The sequence below is a fragment of the Pleurodeles waltl genome, chromosome 3_1 (genome assembly GCF_031143425.1).
Source record: "Pleurodeles waltl isolate 20211129_DDA chromosome 3_1, aPleWal1.hap1.20221129, whole genome shotgun sequence".
In the NCBI taxonomy this organism is placed as follows: domain Eukaryota; kingdom Metazoa; phylum Chordata; class Amphibia; order Caudata; family Salamandridae; genus Pleurodeles; species Pleurodeles waltl.
Window position 1 is genome coordinate 757,166,876 of NC_090440.1, and position 17,883 is coordinate 757,184,758.

The 17,883-nt window shown below is 40.7% G+C and overlaps 1 protein-coding gene across 2 annotated transcripts in view; it reads left to right on the plus strand.

The window, feature by feature from the left end:
• Positions 1–17,883, plus strand: part of SYT9 (synaptotagmin 9) — an 893,131-nt gene that overhangs the window by 254,944 nt on the left and 620,304 nt on the right. For both annotated transcript variants that reach the window (XM_069223540.1, XM_069223541.1), the window contains exon 2: positions 15,878–16,229. In XM_069223540.1, the coding sequence (XP_069079641.1) occupies positions 15,878–16,229 (352 nt within the window). The remainder of the gene's footprint in view (positions 1–15,877; positions 16,230–17,883) is intronic.

The following is a 17,883-nucleotide window of genomic DNA, read 5'->3' on the forward strand; positions in this document are numbered from 1 at the left end:
TATTAATGTGATGGAGTGAAGGCCTGAAGTTCTGTTCATAGTTTAACTTTTCAAGAGGAGCTTGTTTTGCTGCACATTTACTTGAACTGCAGGAGTGAAGATACCAGCTTCTGGCTAATGAGCGAATCATTATTATTGCATGATAAAAGGGCCCGGGAAGGCGTGTTACCAAGGACAAAAATAGTGGTGTGGAGATGGTAGCGGAACTCGCTTCCAAATTCCTGAAGTGCAGGAGAGACCAAGGTCGAGCACCTCTAGGATGAAAGAATTAAAGTGTCAATTAGACATAGAATTTATAACTTTGCTTTCCAATTTAAGGTTTTTTTATGTGTGGTCAGCCTTTTGAGGATCTAGGGTTTTAAATATTGTTTATTTAACTGAGAATTCAGATTCCCTTTTCCCTTTGACAAGAGCGGATCTATGAGAAGTACAGCCTTCTCAATCTTTGATAAATTCTGTGGCTACATGCTGCACACATCTGTCTCTCTCTTGCCAGATCCTCTACAGATGATTCTGTGGTGCTGATATTTTTTGCCTCTAAAATCCTTTTGATATAGAATAGTCCAGAACATAGAAGATGGTTAGGCAGGAGAATTTAACTCTGATGTCCAGACATCATACACTTTTTCTCATTTTCTGTATTTTCGCTATTGAAATATTGGTGTTCTACATATTAATCAAATTTCATGTGGTGCACTGCTTTGATTCACCTTTGGTAATACTTTACATTTATGGAATGTTTTTGAGACTCATGTATGTAAGTCTGGCTTTGAGTCTGCAATAAAATCCTTTTAAGCTTTAAATCCATCTCCAAGATTGAATGTGTGACCAAATAGGTTACACTTGAATTTATGTTTGAAATGTTATGGTCATTTCTTCACCCCTCGAAACAGAGAGAAAAAGGTTCATCAGCCCAAGAATTGAAAGTGGTGTCAACCGCCCTACAAGATGGTAGCAGATATAGATGGTTCTCTTTACGAAGTGAGGCGAACCATAAACAGGTTCTAGAGTAGTTAGTATTGGAGCCCAATCCCTTATGCCCTTGCTTGGAGGTGGAGGATCGATGAAATTGTGGAAACCTAGAGGAGAGTTGTGTTGGCGGCAGAGGTGTGAGTATTAATAGGGTTGTGAATTGCAGCAGTTCATATTTAGTTTGTGGTGATTGTAAGTCTGGATGGGGCCTTGCGGATGTGTTTTGTATGTTGTGTGAGTTTGGTAATTTATAGAGATGATGAAGAGGTTATCGGGTCTGATGTGACATAACATCCTGGGATAGTATTAATAGGTGTAGAAGACACCATATTAAATTGTCTGCTAAGTGGTTGTGTTTGTTGTGAGACATCATTAACAGCACAGTTAAGACGGGGATTTCCTTTGTGTGAATGTGAGGTAATTAGTATAGTGGATCTAAATGCGCAGAGAGAACCTGTACTGATTTAGATGAATACGTTGCAGGTCGAGGTTTCATTTGAAGTGTTTGGAAACTTCTTGTGTGTCTGAAAACTATTCATTTTCTTAGCAGAGCAGATGGAATGTTACTGTATTGTATTTTTGTACATGTGTGATATTGCGGAGAGAGTGTGCATGCAGATGGTAAAGCAGGGGGAACTTCTGCAAGGAGTGAGGTCTACTCCATAGTATGCCATGCTGGTATAGGCTGATTGGTGTGGTGCCACTCTGTTATTGGCTGAAAACTTCTTAAGGAGTTGTGCTGCGATTTGTTCTTGCTCCAGAGCAAGGGATTGTGTACACCCCATTGTTTTGAATTGAAATGGAATGACTGAAAATTGTTAACATTGATTAAGGATGGGGTAAGGAGGAGCCTCCTGAAGATACCCCATGTCACTATATGGCGATAAATGTAGGGCTACATAAGTGTGTTTGTCTAGGTCAGTGGCACAAGATCACAGAAAAAGAGGATGCATTGAGATTTCCCCGATATGGCACATTTAATTTGAAAATTATCGAAAGTTTAAGAAGTGTGTTATATGAAAATGAAAACACCTCCTAGACCCGCACAATGTGCAGCACTTAATGCTTGGAAGCATGCAGCACATGGTAGATAAAAGGAGAGATACCAGGGTAGAGCATGGGTAAAGAACCGATGCATCCAGTGTGAAGCATTACTCATTAAAATCTTGCAAGGTTGTTATAACATAAATGCCAAAAAATAATTTAAATTTTGCTTTCCTCTAAAAAGGAAACTTAAATTGAACTTTTTTGGGACCATACGATTTGTGTGTAATGAGTTTGGTGATGAAATTATCATAGCCTCAACCTTTTGGTAAACTAAAGCTAGTAATGATGTTAGCATTGTGGCAAACTGATACACCCTAAAAATAGCCATGGTTATGCCTCCTTCACCCTTGGGTAAATACAATTTAGTTGAGCTCATATGTGGTTTTCCCTTATTCTATGTAAAATATTTAATCATACTTTCTGATTACTTAAAGATCTCAGCTAATAATTTACACGGAACACTCAAAACTCAAGTTTAAAATATGACTAAAGGTAATATCAACTTTTACTCAAGGATACTCTGCCCAATATAAACAAGGAAGAATCTGCCTGAATTACTGTTTAATTTTTTGCAACAGATGTATACAATTTAAATCATAATGGTCTTCATGCCTAAATATTGTTTCATCCTTTTGTTTGTATTGCCATCTCTCAAAGAGGGAGGCAGGATCTCTGAAGTGAAGTCAAAAAGTAATGCTCCTGTTTTTGATGATTACTATTGCCTTTAATTGCTGATTGCTTCAATAAAACACTGTTGTTTCATCTGTGCAAAGTTTTAATTTGGCCATATTAGCGAACAGTGATTTCCTCTCCTCTCCTGCTCAAATAGAAATCACCAGGTGTTTGATAAACAGATTAGATAAAATTGGAGACATTGGGCAGCCCTTATAGGTGCCTCTAGTGAATTTATTCTTAACCAACCTACCCAAATTTGTGAGTTTAGTAGCACTACTATACAGATTATCCAAGACCCCCGTGAGCTGGATGGAAAGCCAAACCTTTCCAGAACAAGAAAAAGACACAACTAGCTCAGAAGGTCAGTAGATTTTTCTGTATTAACACCGCTAGTTGATTTTAGGAATTAGAAAAAAAATCTATGACCTCAATAAAATAGTTGGTCTTTATTTCAAGGTACCACTTGGAAATACATCCATTCTAATCATAATGTATCAAATCTGCCACTTGAACAGTTAACTTGTTTGAATTTTAGAAAACAAGTATAGTCTGAATTCTAGCTAAATACAATGGTCTGTGCTGTCTTTAACATTTAGGAAAATAGCTGATTTATCAACTAATTTTTGTTCAGTTATTGGGAGAATAATTATGGAATCTTCAGCTAGAGTTTCTATAGCTTTAAATGTGAAAGGTATTCTGTGATCAATGACCTCTCTATTTCTGATTCTGCCTGCTAAACATTTGTAAGATACTGTAAGAAAATACCTACGAAAATACCTTGATGGATTCTATGTTATATGTTATATTGTTGCGTTTGGCTTGTAGTCGAGTTGACTTGGTCAAATGTTTCTAAATTATTTGATGTTAGTGGAACTACTGCAAGATCATCATCCACCCTCCCCAGGCTCAGAGAGGTATCAGTGTTGGTATAAACAACTTGTTGCGGAACTTCTTCTCCAGTAGTGAGAGGGATTCGGGAAATACTGGATGTTCCTCTTGGTCGGCTGTGCAGGATCGGCCACATGGTGTAATTTGAGATTGTCAATTGAAACAAAATGATTTTCTTTGGCTCCTGCCAACGGTGGTAGAATGACAGTTCTAGTACCGTGTATCGCCAGTACAGGGACTGGTGCTCGATAAGAAGGGCCAAATTCCTTTTTCACTGCGACCTTTTCACTCACAAGATCCACAACTCTGGGAATCCGGCCGGTAGATGTTACAGGCACATCCTTAATTCCTGTGTAGGCAGCACTTTTAGAAGAATTATCATCACGGAACAGTTGTAATTCCTGCAAAACAGTGACACATTCATTTATGTCAAAAGGTGTTTCTGCTGCCTCCACGCCAGGACCATCAAGATCCTGAACAAACATTTGAGTTCCGAACAGGCACTCATATGAAGTACGACCCCCCCCAGGGACCTTCTAGGCAAGTTATTTAGTGCTCTCTGAACTCCATACAGGTGATTAAGCCAACTACGACCCGTACCTAAGACTCTGGCTGTTAAGGATTGCTTTAAATCGCGGTTTAATCGCTCCACGTCACTATTTCCCTTGGGATCAAATGGAGACGAGTACTGCAGTTGGGCCCCCAGCGTAGCCATGGTGTCCCTGAATGCCCTTGAGGCGAAAGCAGGGCCCTGGTCCGAGTGGAACCCCGCAACTGCATAGGTACTGATAAAGACTCGCAAATCTTTAATAACAGTCCGAGCGTCAGCCGAGCGTTGTGGCCACACCCATACAAATCTGGAGCATGAATCAACAGCAACTAATATGTATTTGTATGCACTATCAGGTGTTAGTGGACCGCAGTGGTCCAAGTACACACACTGTAACAGTTTGCTTGAAATCAAGAGGGGTGTCTGCGGCGGGCGCTTGCCCGTGGAAACTTTAATTTGTTGACAGATGTCACAACAAAGGACATACTGCTTAGTCTCTTTGTAGAGACCTGGACACCAATAACGGGCGTGTAAGATTGAAATTGTAGCCGCCACACCAGCATGTGCAGATGCCACCCCCTCATGCGCTGCTTTGATCAATTGTGGTCTTATATCTTTGTTAGGGATGTCGCGTATGCCTACGCCTGGTATTTTAACTTCAGCATTCAGCATACTTCCCATATAGTATTGATATTTGTTACGGAATCCTTTAGGATGAGGCGTGCCATCAGTCGTAGCTTTTATGGCAGCCCAAATGTCTGTGTCTGGTTTGGAACTCGAAAGAGTCACTGCAGCTACAGTGGCTACTGCCACAGCTGACTTTGCGGCTTCATCAGCCAAAGTACTTCCAGCAACGTGTATTCCAACGCACTGGTGTCCAAGTGTATGCACAACATGGACTTTCGGTAGCATCTCTTTCAGATCTGCTACCTTCCCCCACAGAAGTCTGTGTTTTATGGTGTTGCCTTTTTGAATCTCTGAACCCATTCTGGCGCCAATAATGCAAGTATACATTAATGGACTGGACACAATAATATGAATCACAAACAATCAGCATAGGCTGTGCCGGATCCATATGTTCTAGTGCCATCAGCAGAGCTTTCAGCTCAGCCAATTGTGCTGTACAATCCCCTAAGGTCTGTGTAAAGGTATGTAGGGGACAGAATTCATCCCCTTCCATATAGCCACTTACGACTGCGCAAGCAGCAGAATATTGATGTTTAGTTCCAACTGCCAGTTGTGCAGAGCCATTGGTGTACATGACTCTGATATTGATCGATGGGCAAGGTATTTGCTGGAACTGAATATTCTACTTCATATTGTAGAAATTCCTGTGTTTGTAACTTTGGATCAAAAATGTAGTCTACATCAGTGGCTGTTAAAGACGTAGCCCATTGTATCCAACGTGAATGTAGTGCTTTTGCGTTCGGAACGCTAGCTTTTGTAACAGCCTCTAGGTCTGGGATTGGAGAAACAACAATAATGTGTTTTCCTTGGGCAAGGGGTCTTTCTTTAATAACAGCCATCTGCACAGCAGTGAGAATTTTCTCTGTGGGAGCAAAGCGTTGTTTAGCTGCGGAATACAAATGTGATTTGTATGCAATTGGGACTGTCTCACCTTCATTAAATGTCACATAGGTGAAACCGATGGCCCCAGCTATTACCCTGATGACCAAATGTGTTTTGTTGTTCCTTGGGTGTAAATGTTTTGCTGCTAGCATATCTGTCTGCAACTCTTGAAGAGTGCGTGTATGTTCAACTGTCTAGAATGTACTTGAAAAACGGGACGTATTAAGTCATATAAAGGTTTTATGCGCATAGCATAATCGGGAATGTAGGTTCTGCCAAAGTTTTAGAAACCCAACAATGATTGGAGTTTTCTAATCGTATTCAGTGGTTGTAATTGTGCAAATTTTTCTAAAAATTGTGGCGCTAAGCTCTTCCCTTCACTCGACAGCTCATATCCTAGGAACAGGACGCTGAGGAAGGCAATTTTAGTTTTTTTAAAGTTACATTTGTAGCCAAGTTCGGCAAACCCTACAACAATGCGGGCTACCCGTCTTAAATGTTGTAGAAACTCATCATCCATGAGATATATATTATCTACATATGACAATGCTTCAGAGTCAATCTCGTGTAAGATGGCAGTCACACGAGCTGCAAACAGTCCTGGGCTGTTCTTATACCCCTGAGGCAAACAACAGAATCTTTTCTGAGAGCCAAGTGCGCTAAAGCTTGTTAAGTCCCTGCTTTCAGGCACTATATTCTAGCAGAAGAACCCATTTGAAATGTCTAAAGTTGTTTTGTATTTTTTGCGCACTATGTTGCTCATTAGTGCAGTGCTATGTGAATTTTATATAGCTTATGTGCGTGTATGACTGTTTAAATGTCTGTAGTCTAAGACTATTCTGTATTAATGGTCCAGCTTAGCTACAGGAAATAAAGGGTTATTCATCGGCGAGACACAGGGTTCAATCACACCCTGGTACTCTAATTGCGCAAGTATTTCTCTCACCAGTGCCCTTGCTTCATGTTTTATGGGATACTGCGGTTGTGGCTAAGGTTCACTTTTAATGGGGATGACATGGTAGGAAGAGTCCCTGTCCCACCCTACGTGATTTCTGTATAACGCGGGTGCCTGTGCTACAGCCCATTCAATGGAATAGGATTCAGAGAGTTCCTCTGGAACAAGGGGCGAGAAAGAAGGCTTAATGACAGCTTCTCCATATGGGCAGGTACGGACAAAGTCCTGCGGCCAATCTTGTTCAGTCAACAAGATGTCATACACTTTGACTATGCAATCCCAAAAGATTGTGTGTATTGTGCGTTCAATGTCTCCTTCTAATTGCAGTGTTACTATGTACACCCTATCAGGCTCGGAGACATGCATGTCCGCTGTTTCTACTTGTATGAAGTAATCAGTTGCTTTCACCTCCAGATGCTCTAGAAGATTCCGGCGAACTATTGTGACCTCTGCCGCGCTGTCTAGCAATGCTAGAGCCCAGTTCTTGTTCTTCAAGAGGACCCTCTTCCTGTGTGGCATGTCGAACTGCGACTGCTGCCACCTTTTTCTTTTTAAATTGTTGTTTTTGTTTGACAGGTTTCTCTTCCTTTTTAACAGAAACCTCAGAAGAGCGTTGTGATTCCTGTCTCGGTTTCACGTACTCTGTTCTTCGCTCTGATCACCCACCTCTCTCATTTCTCTTTTCCAATGAGTCCTGAAAGGAACGAGATTGGCGTGTATCAGTATATTGGTATCTATCAGGCATTTTGATATTATCTCTATTTCTAAGATGATACCTATTCTGTGGGGTCTCCTTGCGTGGAGATTCTCCCCTTTCTTTTTTAGGTGTCTGATGTTTTTTATCCCAGCGTTTCTTATTACCCTCAGGTTGTTGTTTGGAGTTATCTTCATTTCCGCTATTATTTTAGGCAGCTCTCATTCTTGATCTTGTTGCGGGACGTCACAGAGCCGCATGCGCACTACAAGTGCAACTGCTTCCCCTTTAAGGTTACTTAAAATGATTGAGGACACTGTGGCAAAGTTGCCTATCAGTTGCATCCTCAAATCTAGTGCCGGGGCAGCCCCATATTCATCTTGAATTTGTTTCAGCACTTCCGGTAAGTTGGCAAGTGTTGGTGTACCGTGTGCAGTTGTATAGAGCGCGGCAAATACCGTGGCCCATGTATTACAGTTTCTACTGTAGGGACCATCCCAAAGGGCAAGCACATCGTTAATATTCTATGTTTATCCTGATGTCCCGTATGGGGAAATACTGCCTCCAGCATATTTATTTTTTGTGCTAGCCAAAACAGAGTTTCCTCTCGTTTGACAGGTACTTTACCCATAATCTAATGTACAGTCACCGGATTTATACCTGGTGTTACTGCATGTGGATGTGCTGGAGCAGCACGTGCTGGGTTTGTATTTAAATTTGCATCACAAATTGTACTAATGGTCTATATATTGCTATTAACTCAATGTATAAGCGACAAACCTCAGCTACTGCTAAATTCCCAACCGCAGGATGTGGTGTATAAGTGGCCAATAAAGGCCAGGTAGGACCATCATTACTTAGTGGACCTAACCTAACTGGTAATATTGTATGTAGTAGGGTGCCATCAAGCCAATTATTATGCTCTTGGTAAGATACAGGTATCTCTAAATATGTGTACGCTCTGTATTGTCCAGGCGCGTTCGCAACTGTATATGTGTGAAATGTATTTGTGTTCCCATCGACTGCTGGAAATGTGACCCAAGAGTAAAAAAGTTCTGTTCTATAAGCTGCGTGGGCGTCCACCACAAACGTGACTGGACCTCCCTGGGCCGTTAGGCCATTTTCTAATAAGTGTGCTGTGAGAGGTTGTCTCATGTTAACAGCTATTTGTACATTTTGGGGATTCGCCATGATAGTAGCACTATGAGTTCCGAGAAGGCACGCCAAAATGGGGTTTTCCTTTTAAAGTTCAAGCTTGAACAACCGCCAGCTGTAATAGGATTACCTATACAGCTGTGGTGGAAATCCTCAGTACCACGAACGTCTCCGTATACGGCACTGAGGTGTCATTATATAAAATTAGACTGAGATACTCCGGTGGTCCCGAAAATTAGAGCCTGACCAAACGTTGGCGGCGCCATGTTGCGTAAGCTCTCATTATTCTAACGAGACTACTGGATTTTGAGCAGCAAGATCGTCCACAGTGTGGGGGACTGAGTCTGACCCACAGTGGATGACACTTGTCGCTCCAAATCCGGGCTTTGCTTCGGCTAACTAGCAGTGCCTCATCTCTCCCAAGAGGTAGAGACGATTGGGCAGCCGAGCGCATGACATATTGATACTTCTCAGGGAAGTCGTGGTCACTCAGGTCACAACTGGTTCTCTCATACACAGTTCGGTCTCATATATAAATGACAATAAAAGCAGTATAAGTTTTAAAGATTGGTTTAATAAAACAACTGCATTTCGGATAGCAAAGTGTGAGCTGCAATAACCAGAACTACACAACACAACAATACTAAAATGGTGACGATGAGAGTGAAGCATAAGAATAATGCTATCATAGTGCCACTAGGATCGATGGACTATTCCCTATCTAAATCATATTTCGAGCACAGCATGTTAAGCTCTAATTCTGCCTTTCAGGTTCCTCAGGGAGGACATCAACCCTCATACCTGAGCAAAGGCCTGTAATCTGCGTCAGCATCTGCAACAGAGCATTCAGCATACAGTTGTGGTTCCCTGGCTGGAATCTCCCTCTTGACGCGTAATAGGACTAGAAAGTGTTTTTATAATTAACACAGCAGATGTTCTAAGAAAATGTCCCTACGTAAGGATGTGTATTTTCTACAAATGTTGGAGACTGAACTTCTACCACGTTTACCGGCAATGTACCAGATTTTAGCCTTGACTGAGGCACAGGGTGATCAACAATGCGTTGTTTGAGAACACAGTGCTGAACTAAGCAAAACAGTTTGATAGAAGGAATTAAAACAAGACCGTAAAACTGGTTATTGTAAAATAACAATGTGAAGCTGAATAAAATATATCTAGGTCAAGGTGCACAGCGGCCTAGTGCATTAAATTAAAGTGCATGGAGCTATAATTAAAATGGCTACACAACAATATTACAAGGTCATAGTTCTTCTTATTTCTGTTCTTATTCCAGGTTACCTTTTCATGTATTATGTGGTGTGATCTTCCTATAAATGACTCCAGAAAACAACTAGGCTGATTAACCAAAAGTTTGTTTAAAAAATCTCAGTAATTATCCTCATATTTTCAATCATTTCTCACCCTGGAGGTGAAACTTATTAAATTGCCATCTCTTTTATTTGTTTTTTAGAATTCCCTAATCTACCTTTAGCTGTGCAGTGGCATGATCTGAAAACGTAGTAGAAGGTACTAAAACTGCTCTTCTCTTTAATGCATATGTTATGAGATTATGGGCCACATGTATGTAAAAAGTGGTTTGTGATTCCCTACTAACAAATCCTTGAGATTCACGATAAGGAAATCGCAAACTGCGATGTAGTACAGTGTGTTTAACACTGTTTGGGATTCTCAAATGGATCACAAGAGACCTGCCTCATTAATATTCATGAGGCAGGTCACAATTTGCGAACCACTTGGGAATGGCCACAATCACAGGGATGGTGGCCTGCTCGGGGCAGCAGACCACCATGCCTGTAATTGCTTTAAGTAAAGCAGCCTTTTTCTTTTTCTAATGCAGACTGTCTTCCTTAAAGGAAAATGGGCTGCATTACAAATTGAAAACTGAAATTTTTTCTTTTCCTTTTTGAAGAGTAGGCAGTGCTTGCACCCCCATTTGAAAAGTGGAAGGGGTCCCTTGTGAATTGGTTACCAGCAACTTGATGTTGGTGGTTATTGAGAATGTTATGCGACTGCATTCCCGGTCACAAAACATTCTTACATGGCCATGCAACTCGCTATTAGACAGGGCTGCCCTTGGCATGCCCCTTCCTAAAAGCGATTCAAAATCCCTATTTTGCGAGTCAGTAACAAGTTACTGACTCACAAAATAGGGATGATACGTGGCCAGAAGCCTTTTACTGGTCGCAAACTGCCTGATATGCCACTTACGATCTGCAAAACTGCTTTGTACATCTGATCCTATCTTCTAATCATGCAGCTGATTTTAACTTTTGCGAGAAGTGTGTATATTCTCTGGCTAAGGGGTTACAGTTCCTCCATGGGTCAGCTAATTCAAACTCATCTTTTAACCTTAAAATGGCTAGAAAGGTTTTTAATTTTTTTTATTTTAGTATATTCCCTGCTTATTCACAATAGAAAAGTTAATGCACGCCAAAAACCCATCTCTCACTGAAGAGGATTCAAGCAATTTTACCTGCAACCCTTGTAACACCTCTGAGTGGCATATGCATACGAAAAGCAGAACTAACCATGTAGAAGTTGGATTCACTTTTTAAATTGAAAAAGATCAAGTACAGGATGCAGAAGTATGTAAATATTACTGGCGACCTCAATGAATGTAGAAATTCCATTGAGGTTTTTGTATCTGGACCCGAATTTGACTAACAAATACATAATCACCACAAATATGTGTATGTTACATACTCAACCATTTCTCCAAATTTGCATCTCAATGGACATAAGAAAACAAAACACCACAACAATAATAGGGCTTACCGCAAAAGAAATCTTAGCACTGTTGCCCAGGATACTCTAAAACTGTATTCAAATGTGAAAATAGATGTTGGGCGAATGTTAATGTTGGAAATTGAATAAATCAAGAGCAAAACACTTGGCCAAGAAATAGCTGAGACATAAGAGGACATTCAAATCACATATGTATACAGTCTTGTAACTGTTATGTCTGTGTGATACTAATACTCCTCTGTAGAGAATAAGTTGGCGTTTTCCTTCAGAAACGTGTCACTATCACTCTGGTTTGCATAAAATACATAGATTGTGCCATGTTCACAGCACCCAATATCTCACACATATTCCCCCACAATGTCATTCATTCACCACCAAACAGTGGAGTACCAGTCTCCTTCATGGTGTAGTTGGTACTGCATCCACTTAGTGCTTACATATATCATCTCATTAGGTTCTTTGAGCCTTAAGAAGAGATAAAAAATGTATCAGTTAAACTGTAATCCAATAGACAACTCCTATTCTGTTTCCTACGTGGTCCATTAGTTCATCTCACCGTCATCCCTGCAAAAAAAGGGCTTCATTAGGATGGGCTGACTGCCAAACTCACGGGGATGGCCTAACCGTCATACTGGTGGCATCCCCTCTGAGTGTATTGCAATGTTCCCGCTGGGCTGACCTGCAGGAGAATTGTATTCTGCCTTCCCGCCGGAACAGTGTTATGATATTGGCCAAAGCTCCTTCAAGGGAGCCTGCAGTGCAGACAGTGCGCATTATGATGGTGCTGGGCAGGGGGTCCCATAGCACTGGCTTTCTGCTAGCCTTTACATGGCGGTGTCCCTGCCATGGAAACCCTGCTGCTGGCGGGGATGGCGGCCCCCTTGCGGGTCTGCCCACCAAGGTTGTAATGTGGCAGTCCAACCGTCACCGCGAGGCTGGCAGTTCTTGGACCGCCAGCCTCATAATGAGGCCCAAAGATTTTGAACCAAGCTTACATTTTTTTATTAAACTGTATTGATTTCCCCCATAGTGGCCCATTAAGGTGAAAATTCCTTTCAGACTTTTTGCTTTCACATCTGTCTACCTTGCTGATGAGTTCATAAACCCGTTACTGCATGTCTTAAAACAGTTGTTTCTGTGGTGTATGTGGAAAGAAAACTCAATGTATATTTATTGTCTCAGAAATTAACAAAACATGGCATTATCATTGATGCCCGCAGATACGATTGCATAATTGCCTTTATATGGCAAAAATTTATATAGATTCATATAAATGTATTTATTTTCGTAAACTGGGGATGAGGGCTACTTTTTCTTCAATCTATTCCCCATTTACCCTCGATTTGTATGTATTTGTTCATGTTTATGCTGCTGTGCCTCCTTATAAGTGTTTAGTCGCTTTGTGCTGTGTGCTTCCTGAGTGCATCTCTTGAGCAGATTGTCCCTTCTCTTCACTCTGTCTGACACCACTTAACTAGTGTGGAGGGACCGCTATGTGGAGAATGAGCAGTTATTTCCTGCTCTCACTTACATTTTGCCATGTATTAGCAAAAGTTAAACAAGCCCTTCAAAAGTTAACTCAGCGTCTTTATTTGACATTGTACTTGAACTGAAATGGAACCCAAATTCCACACCTACCATGGAGGTCGCTCCTGCACCCCAAGAAGGGCTTCATCATAGACATTCAGATACATACATACATAAAACTAAAAACATCCTGTGATTTAAGTAATTTTGATGCAGTCGTTCTGATATAGGTTATATAGTTGTGGCAACATGTATGTTCATATAGGCCTGTTTTTGCCTCTAAACACGACTACGGTGGCCATTTGTAGCGCGTTTGAGTTGTTGTTTAAGCAATTTCAGTAAAATATCAACAATCAATAAAAAAACAAAAGGATTAAAGTTATCAAAGCTTTTCAAACCTACGGAACTGTCGTAACTATTTGCCAAAAAGTGACCTTGTGAGGACAAAGCACAAGGCTCGAGTTCACAAATATGAGTGTGCAAGAAAAACATTTGTGATTAAAAAGTATAGCAGCAGAATGCTTAGATGTGTAAAATGCGCTGACGTTGATGAAAATGACCACAGTATGTTTAGAGTGAAGAGTGGAAACGTCGTTGTTCTTGCCAAGTGATCAACAGAGTTATTGTGTTGCAAACAACAACAATGCACTGACTTGGTTTGTATACACAAGTATTTACAGTTCATTTATTTACTTCATTCACATAAGAGCAAATAGGCCAAAACTGCTGCTTTTTTCACTACTGTGGAAATGTTACCCAAACAGCCCTATTTTTTCAGGGGGTTGGGGAAATTGTCACTACAGAAAAAAGGTTTTATGGGAAAATGCACTTTAATGCCACTCTTTCTAATGCAAATGTTGATTAAATGTTGGCGAGTAGGGGTGATCTGAAAATTACGTTTTCTCCTACAATGCAGATGCTATACGTCGTTAAATAATTGCTTGTGCAAACCTGCATGCAAACTGAAATAATATACACAAAATGAGTGCCTTCAAATTTGAATAGGTAATCCCCTTTGATTTCACAAGTGTGTAAATTGGGTGTAAATCGTACCGACTTTTTAGCACAAATGTTATTTATCGCAGGACGTTAACACAGATAAGTATAATTTAAATAGGCCCCTAGTTAGCCAGGTTGTACAGTGTTATTATTCTTCCATCGCACCTTCCTCAATCTTGTTACACAGCACTTTGTGCCCCATTGACATAAAAATGGCGATTTACTTCTGTACCTGTAAAATAAATTTCTATTTGTTTAGGGGTTTAGAAAGGTTCCTAAAGTTGACCCTAGGAAGATGCAGGTTCCAAAGAATAGGTAAGAAACACATTGGAGAATTCCTGTTCACTTTGTACTTGAGCATGGTGTACAATCGCACTCGTGAAAATATCTTGCCAGAATGCAATTTAATTTGGCAATTTGTTTTCTTCAAAGGAAAAATATTTTTTTCATCGAAGGAAATTTCTTCCACTTGACCCCCAACACCCTGCACACAAATTTGAGGAATATGTAGCTAACATTCCCACATCAAAAATGGATTTACTCCCGCTCTGGGCAAGAGACAGTCTTCACATTTTTAGGGAGCAAATCTCAGACCCCAACTCTAGTAGCAGATTTTCTCACACTAAAATATGTTGTAGTTTGATTTCAAATGTAAAATTACGGTTTGAGAACAGCAAAACTAGCTTTAAAATAAAGCATGGCTACTTGTGTATGTGTAAACTGAACGTTCCTGTGCTAACAGTTCTGTAGATCGGGAGCTCTGTATGTGGCCCAGGCATATACTTGCTGCAAATAACATTTTGTTAGGACAGGTAAGGTAAAGTATGTCCCAAAAAAAAAAGTCAAGAGTCTAGTCTGTGCAGGCCTCTTTCACTTTATCAGAGTTGAAGCTTTCTTCATAATTGTTAGCATCACACGGCGCTGATACTTAAAAGCCACCCTTAAGAAGCATCTACCAATAAGTAAAAGTCTCTTTATCAATGCACAGGCAAAACAAGACATTATCTGAGAACAGCTCATCACCAATAGAAGAGTGATCTGTAGCATCACAAAAGAGCTACATAAGGTTCAGTTTTTGAATCTTCAGTGCTGTGCTTAATTTTAAAAGATTTAGGCCCATATTTAAGAAAAAGTGGTGCATCAGAGGTGATGTGCCACTTTTTCTGCGTCCCCCCCTACTGGCACCTAACAACACCATGGTTGTGCCATATTTATGATACGGTGCACCAGGGTGGTCGTTAGCATAATAGCATTTAAAAAATTGACCCCATGGTGGCACTTTGCTACACTAGTGTAAAAAATGTTGATGCTACTGTAGCAAAGTGCAAGGAGGCTCTGAGCAGACGTTAAAAATGATGCCAAAAATGGCGCAGTTAAATCTGTTAAATTTCACTGCGCCATTTTTGAGGGTATCCTACCAGGCACAGGCATAATGTGGCACAAGAGTTTACGAAGTGAGGAATGCATGCACTGCGCCATTCTGTAAATGTGGTGCGTGGAAAATGTCACTTTAGCGCCGCCTTAGCATCATAAAAATGAAGCTATTGTGGTGCTTAGGTGGCGTTAGGGGCTCTTAAATAGGCCCCTTAGTGTTTGGGCCCAAAGTTTTGCCCAGGTCCAGTGCTGTCCAAGGTCGGGGTACTTGAGTATCACTGCTACATACTGTTGATTCCATCTCATGCCTCTTGAAACCATTACCAGACACTCCCAGCTCATTTACCTTATTCTTGCAGTTTATTGTTCATTCCTAATTTTTCATGTTGTCCTGTCTTTCTTATCCTTCTCCTTTACCCTTGTGTGACATTCTCTCTCTTGCTCTGGGTCAATGACTGTTGAGGAAAAATAAGTGACAGACCCCAAAAAAGCAGTGCCAGAGGGCCCCCGCTGCAACGACCGGCTCCTAATAAACATTGCTTTGGCTCATTTCATATACTCTAGAGAAAAGCACAACAACCATATTTGAATGCATGTGAGAGTCTGTTGCATGTTTTGCCAGCATTCTGCAAAGAATCATTCTCTGCATTGATTTTTGTATAAAGCATCTGAAAGTGTAATGCTGATGTGTTCATTTTTTTTCCAGATGTTTCAGTGAGTCTGCTTTCTCTGGTGGTCTCAGCCTGTGGACTTGCCCTGTTTGGTGTTTCGTTGTTTGTGTCCTGGAAGCTTTGCTGGATCCCCTTTCGAGATCGAGGATTTTCCTTCTGGGGCAAAGAGAACACTCATGAGCAGTTAAACTACACTGATGCTGACGCCAATGATCATGAATACAGTGATGACTATTTGAGAAAATCATCTCTGTACCCAGAGTCATCCATGAAAATAAGTCACACTTCTCCTGACATACCATTGGAGGCAGAGACTGGAGTGAAGGGGAATTGTGTTCAGTACACTCGTATGCACCGCCAAATCACTGAACCAACCTCTTCGGCCCGGTGAGTTTACAACAATTTGCGTTTTATTACTATATATTTTTTGCCTTTTTTTTAAAAAAAGGGTGTTTTTACCATGACACTTGAAGTTGACCACAGCTGTAAGCTTAAATTGACCCTACACAAGTGGAGATTTAGATGCATTGCTCACCCCCTCTCCCAACTCACCTGCATCTCAGTGCCAAGAGTGGATGTTAGGCTAATTTAGCTTTACAGGTGTTCTGTATTTCCCCAGCCTACTTGAATAACCTGCCCTCCTTGTTGCTTTGAAGATTAGGTTTACTCAGGATACTGCTCCGGATTAGTCCATTAGTGAAATATTTTGTGCCCTGTTTGAAATTGTTTAATAAATGATTTTATAAGTAATAAAGATATCATTATTACTACTAGTACCATGTTTTTTATGTTGGTTCACTTGGATTTTCGTAAAGAGCCCCATGTCTCCTTGCAGACATCTCAGGATTATAGAGCTGTCAGCCAAGAGCTTGGGAAATATTATCAATATACGCATACAAGGGGGACAGTAGATTTACTATTCTTACTACACATCTCCTTACCTTGGAGATATTGTGCAAGTCAATACCTCACAGACGATAAGTTGCGGACCAGTATTTAAAATATAATCTGGTACTGGTACCACACCTCACAGAACTACCAACAAAGTCCATGGTACTTAAAGTCCAATTGAATTGGAGCTATATGAGCCTTCAGTACCCCACAATTGTAACCCTTGGTAATACAGGTTTTCATCAAATGTCCAGCCTCTGGGGTTCGGTTTTCAGTAGCTTCCTGAGCGGAGGTGGTGTAATTCTGCTTTCAGTGTCTGGTTTCATCAATTTAAAAATGTGGGTAGGTGGAACTTAGTCCTGAAAATTCAGCAATATCTTTGCTAATTTGGCCTGTAGTGATTTAGAGTGAAACCACGTTGGCAGAAACCCTGAGGTTCATGCTTACTGGAAAGTGAAAATTGGACACTTGGAATGTGTTGAAGGTAATAGTTAAAGGGGCAAGGTTGTACAGTACTTTTCAATAGAATGAGAGAACCTTTTTGGAGGATAGGTTAGAAGCTTGAAGAATTCGACATCGAACATACAGTCAATCCCAGCAGGCAATACCTCTAGGAAACGTTGTGCATTAAACGCTAATAAAATAGCCTACTTAGTTGTATGATACGGCCCAGTGTGCATTGTAACAGACATTTTATTTAAAAAAAAGGCAGCAGAGCAGATAAGCGGGTCACAAAGGGACTTAGCCAAACACCAAAAGAGAAAATGCATACTGAAACATAAAAGGGATTAGAGTGAATAAGGAATACTAAGAACATCTGAGGTAGTTTCCAAATTGTATCAGGGCTTCTACATAGACAGAGAGAGAAGGTTATCTAAAAAGGATAGCCTTTACAAATATAATAGAAATACATACAGTTATTCTGTACCTATTTAGTATACAATGCTGTTGAGACAACATTGGCAGACACGTTGCTTGAGCTATTTAACTCTTTTATGAGAATGGCATTGTTATGAGCAACTAAGGTGGAAGGAAATACAAATGTCCTAACATAGCTGAGCAAAAGCAATGGGCTATTTCTGGCTTTTAGCCTCATATGGATGATAAGCATTTCACTAAAAGAACTGCCTCATGCGTGGATCGCCACTTG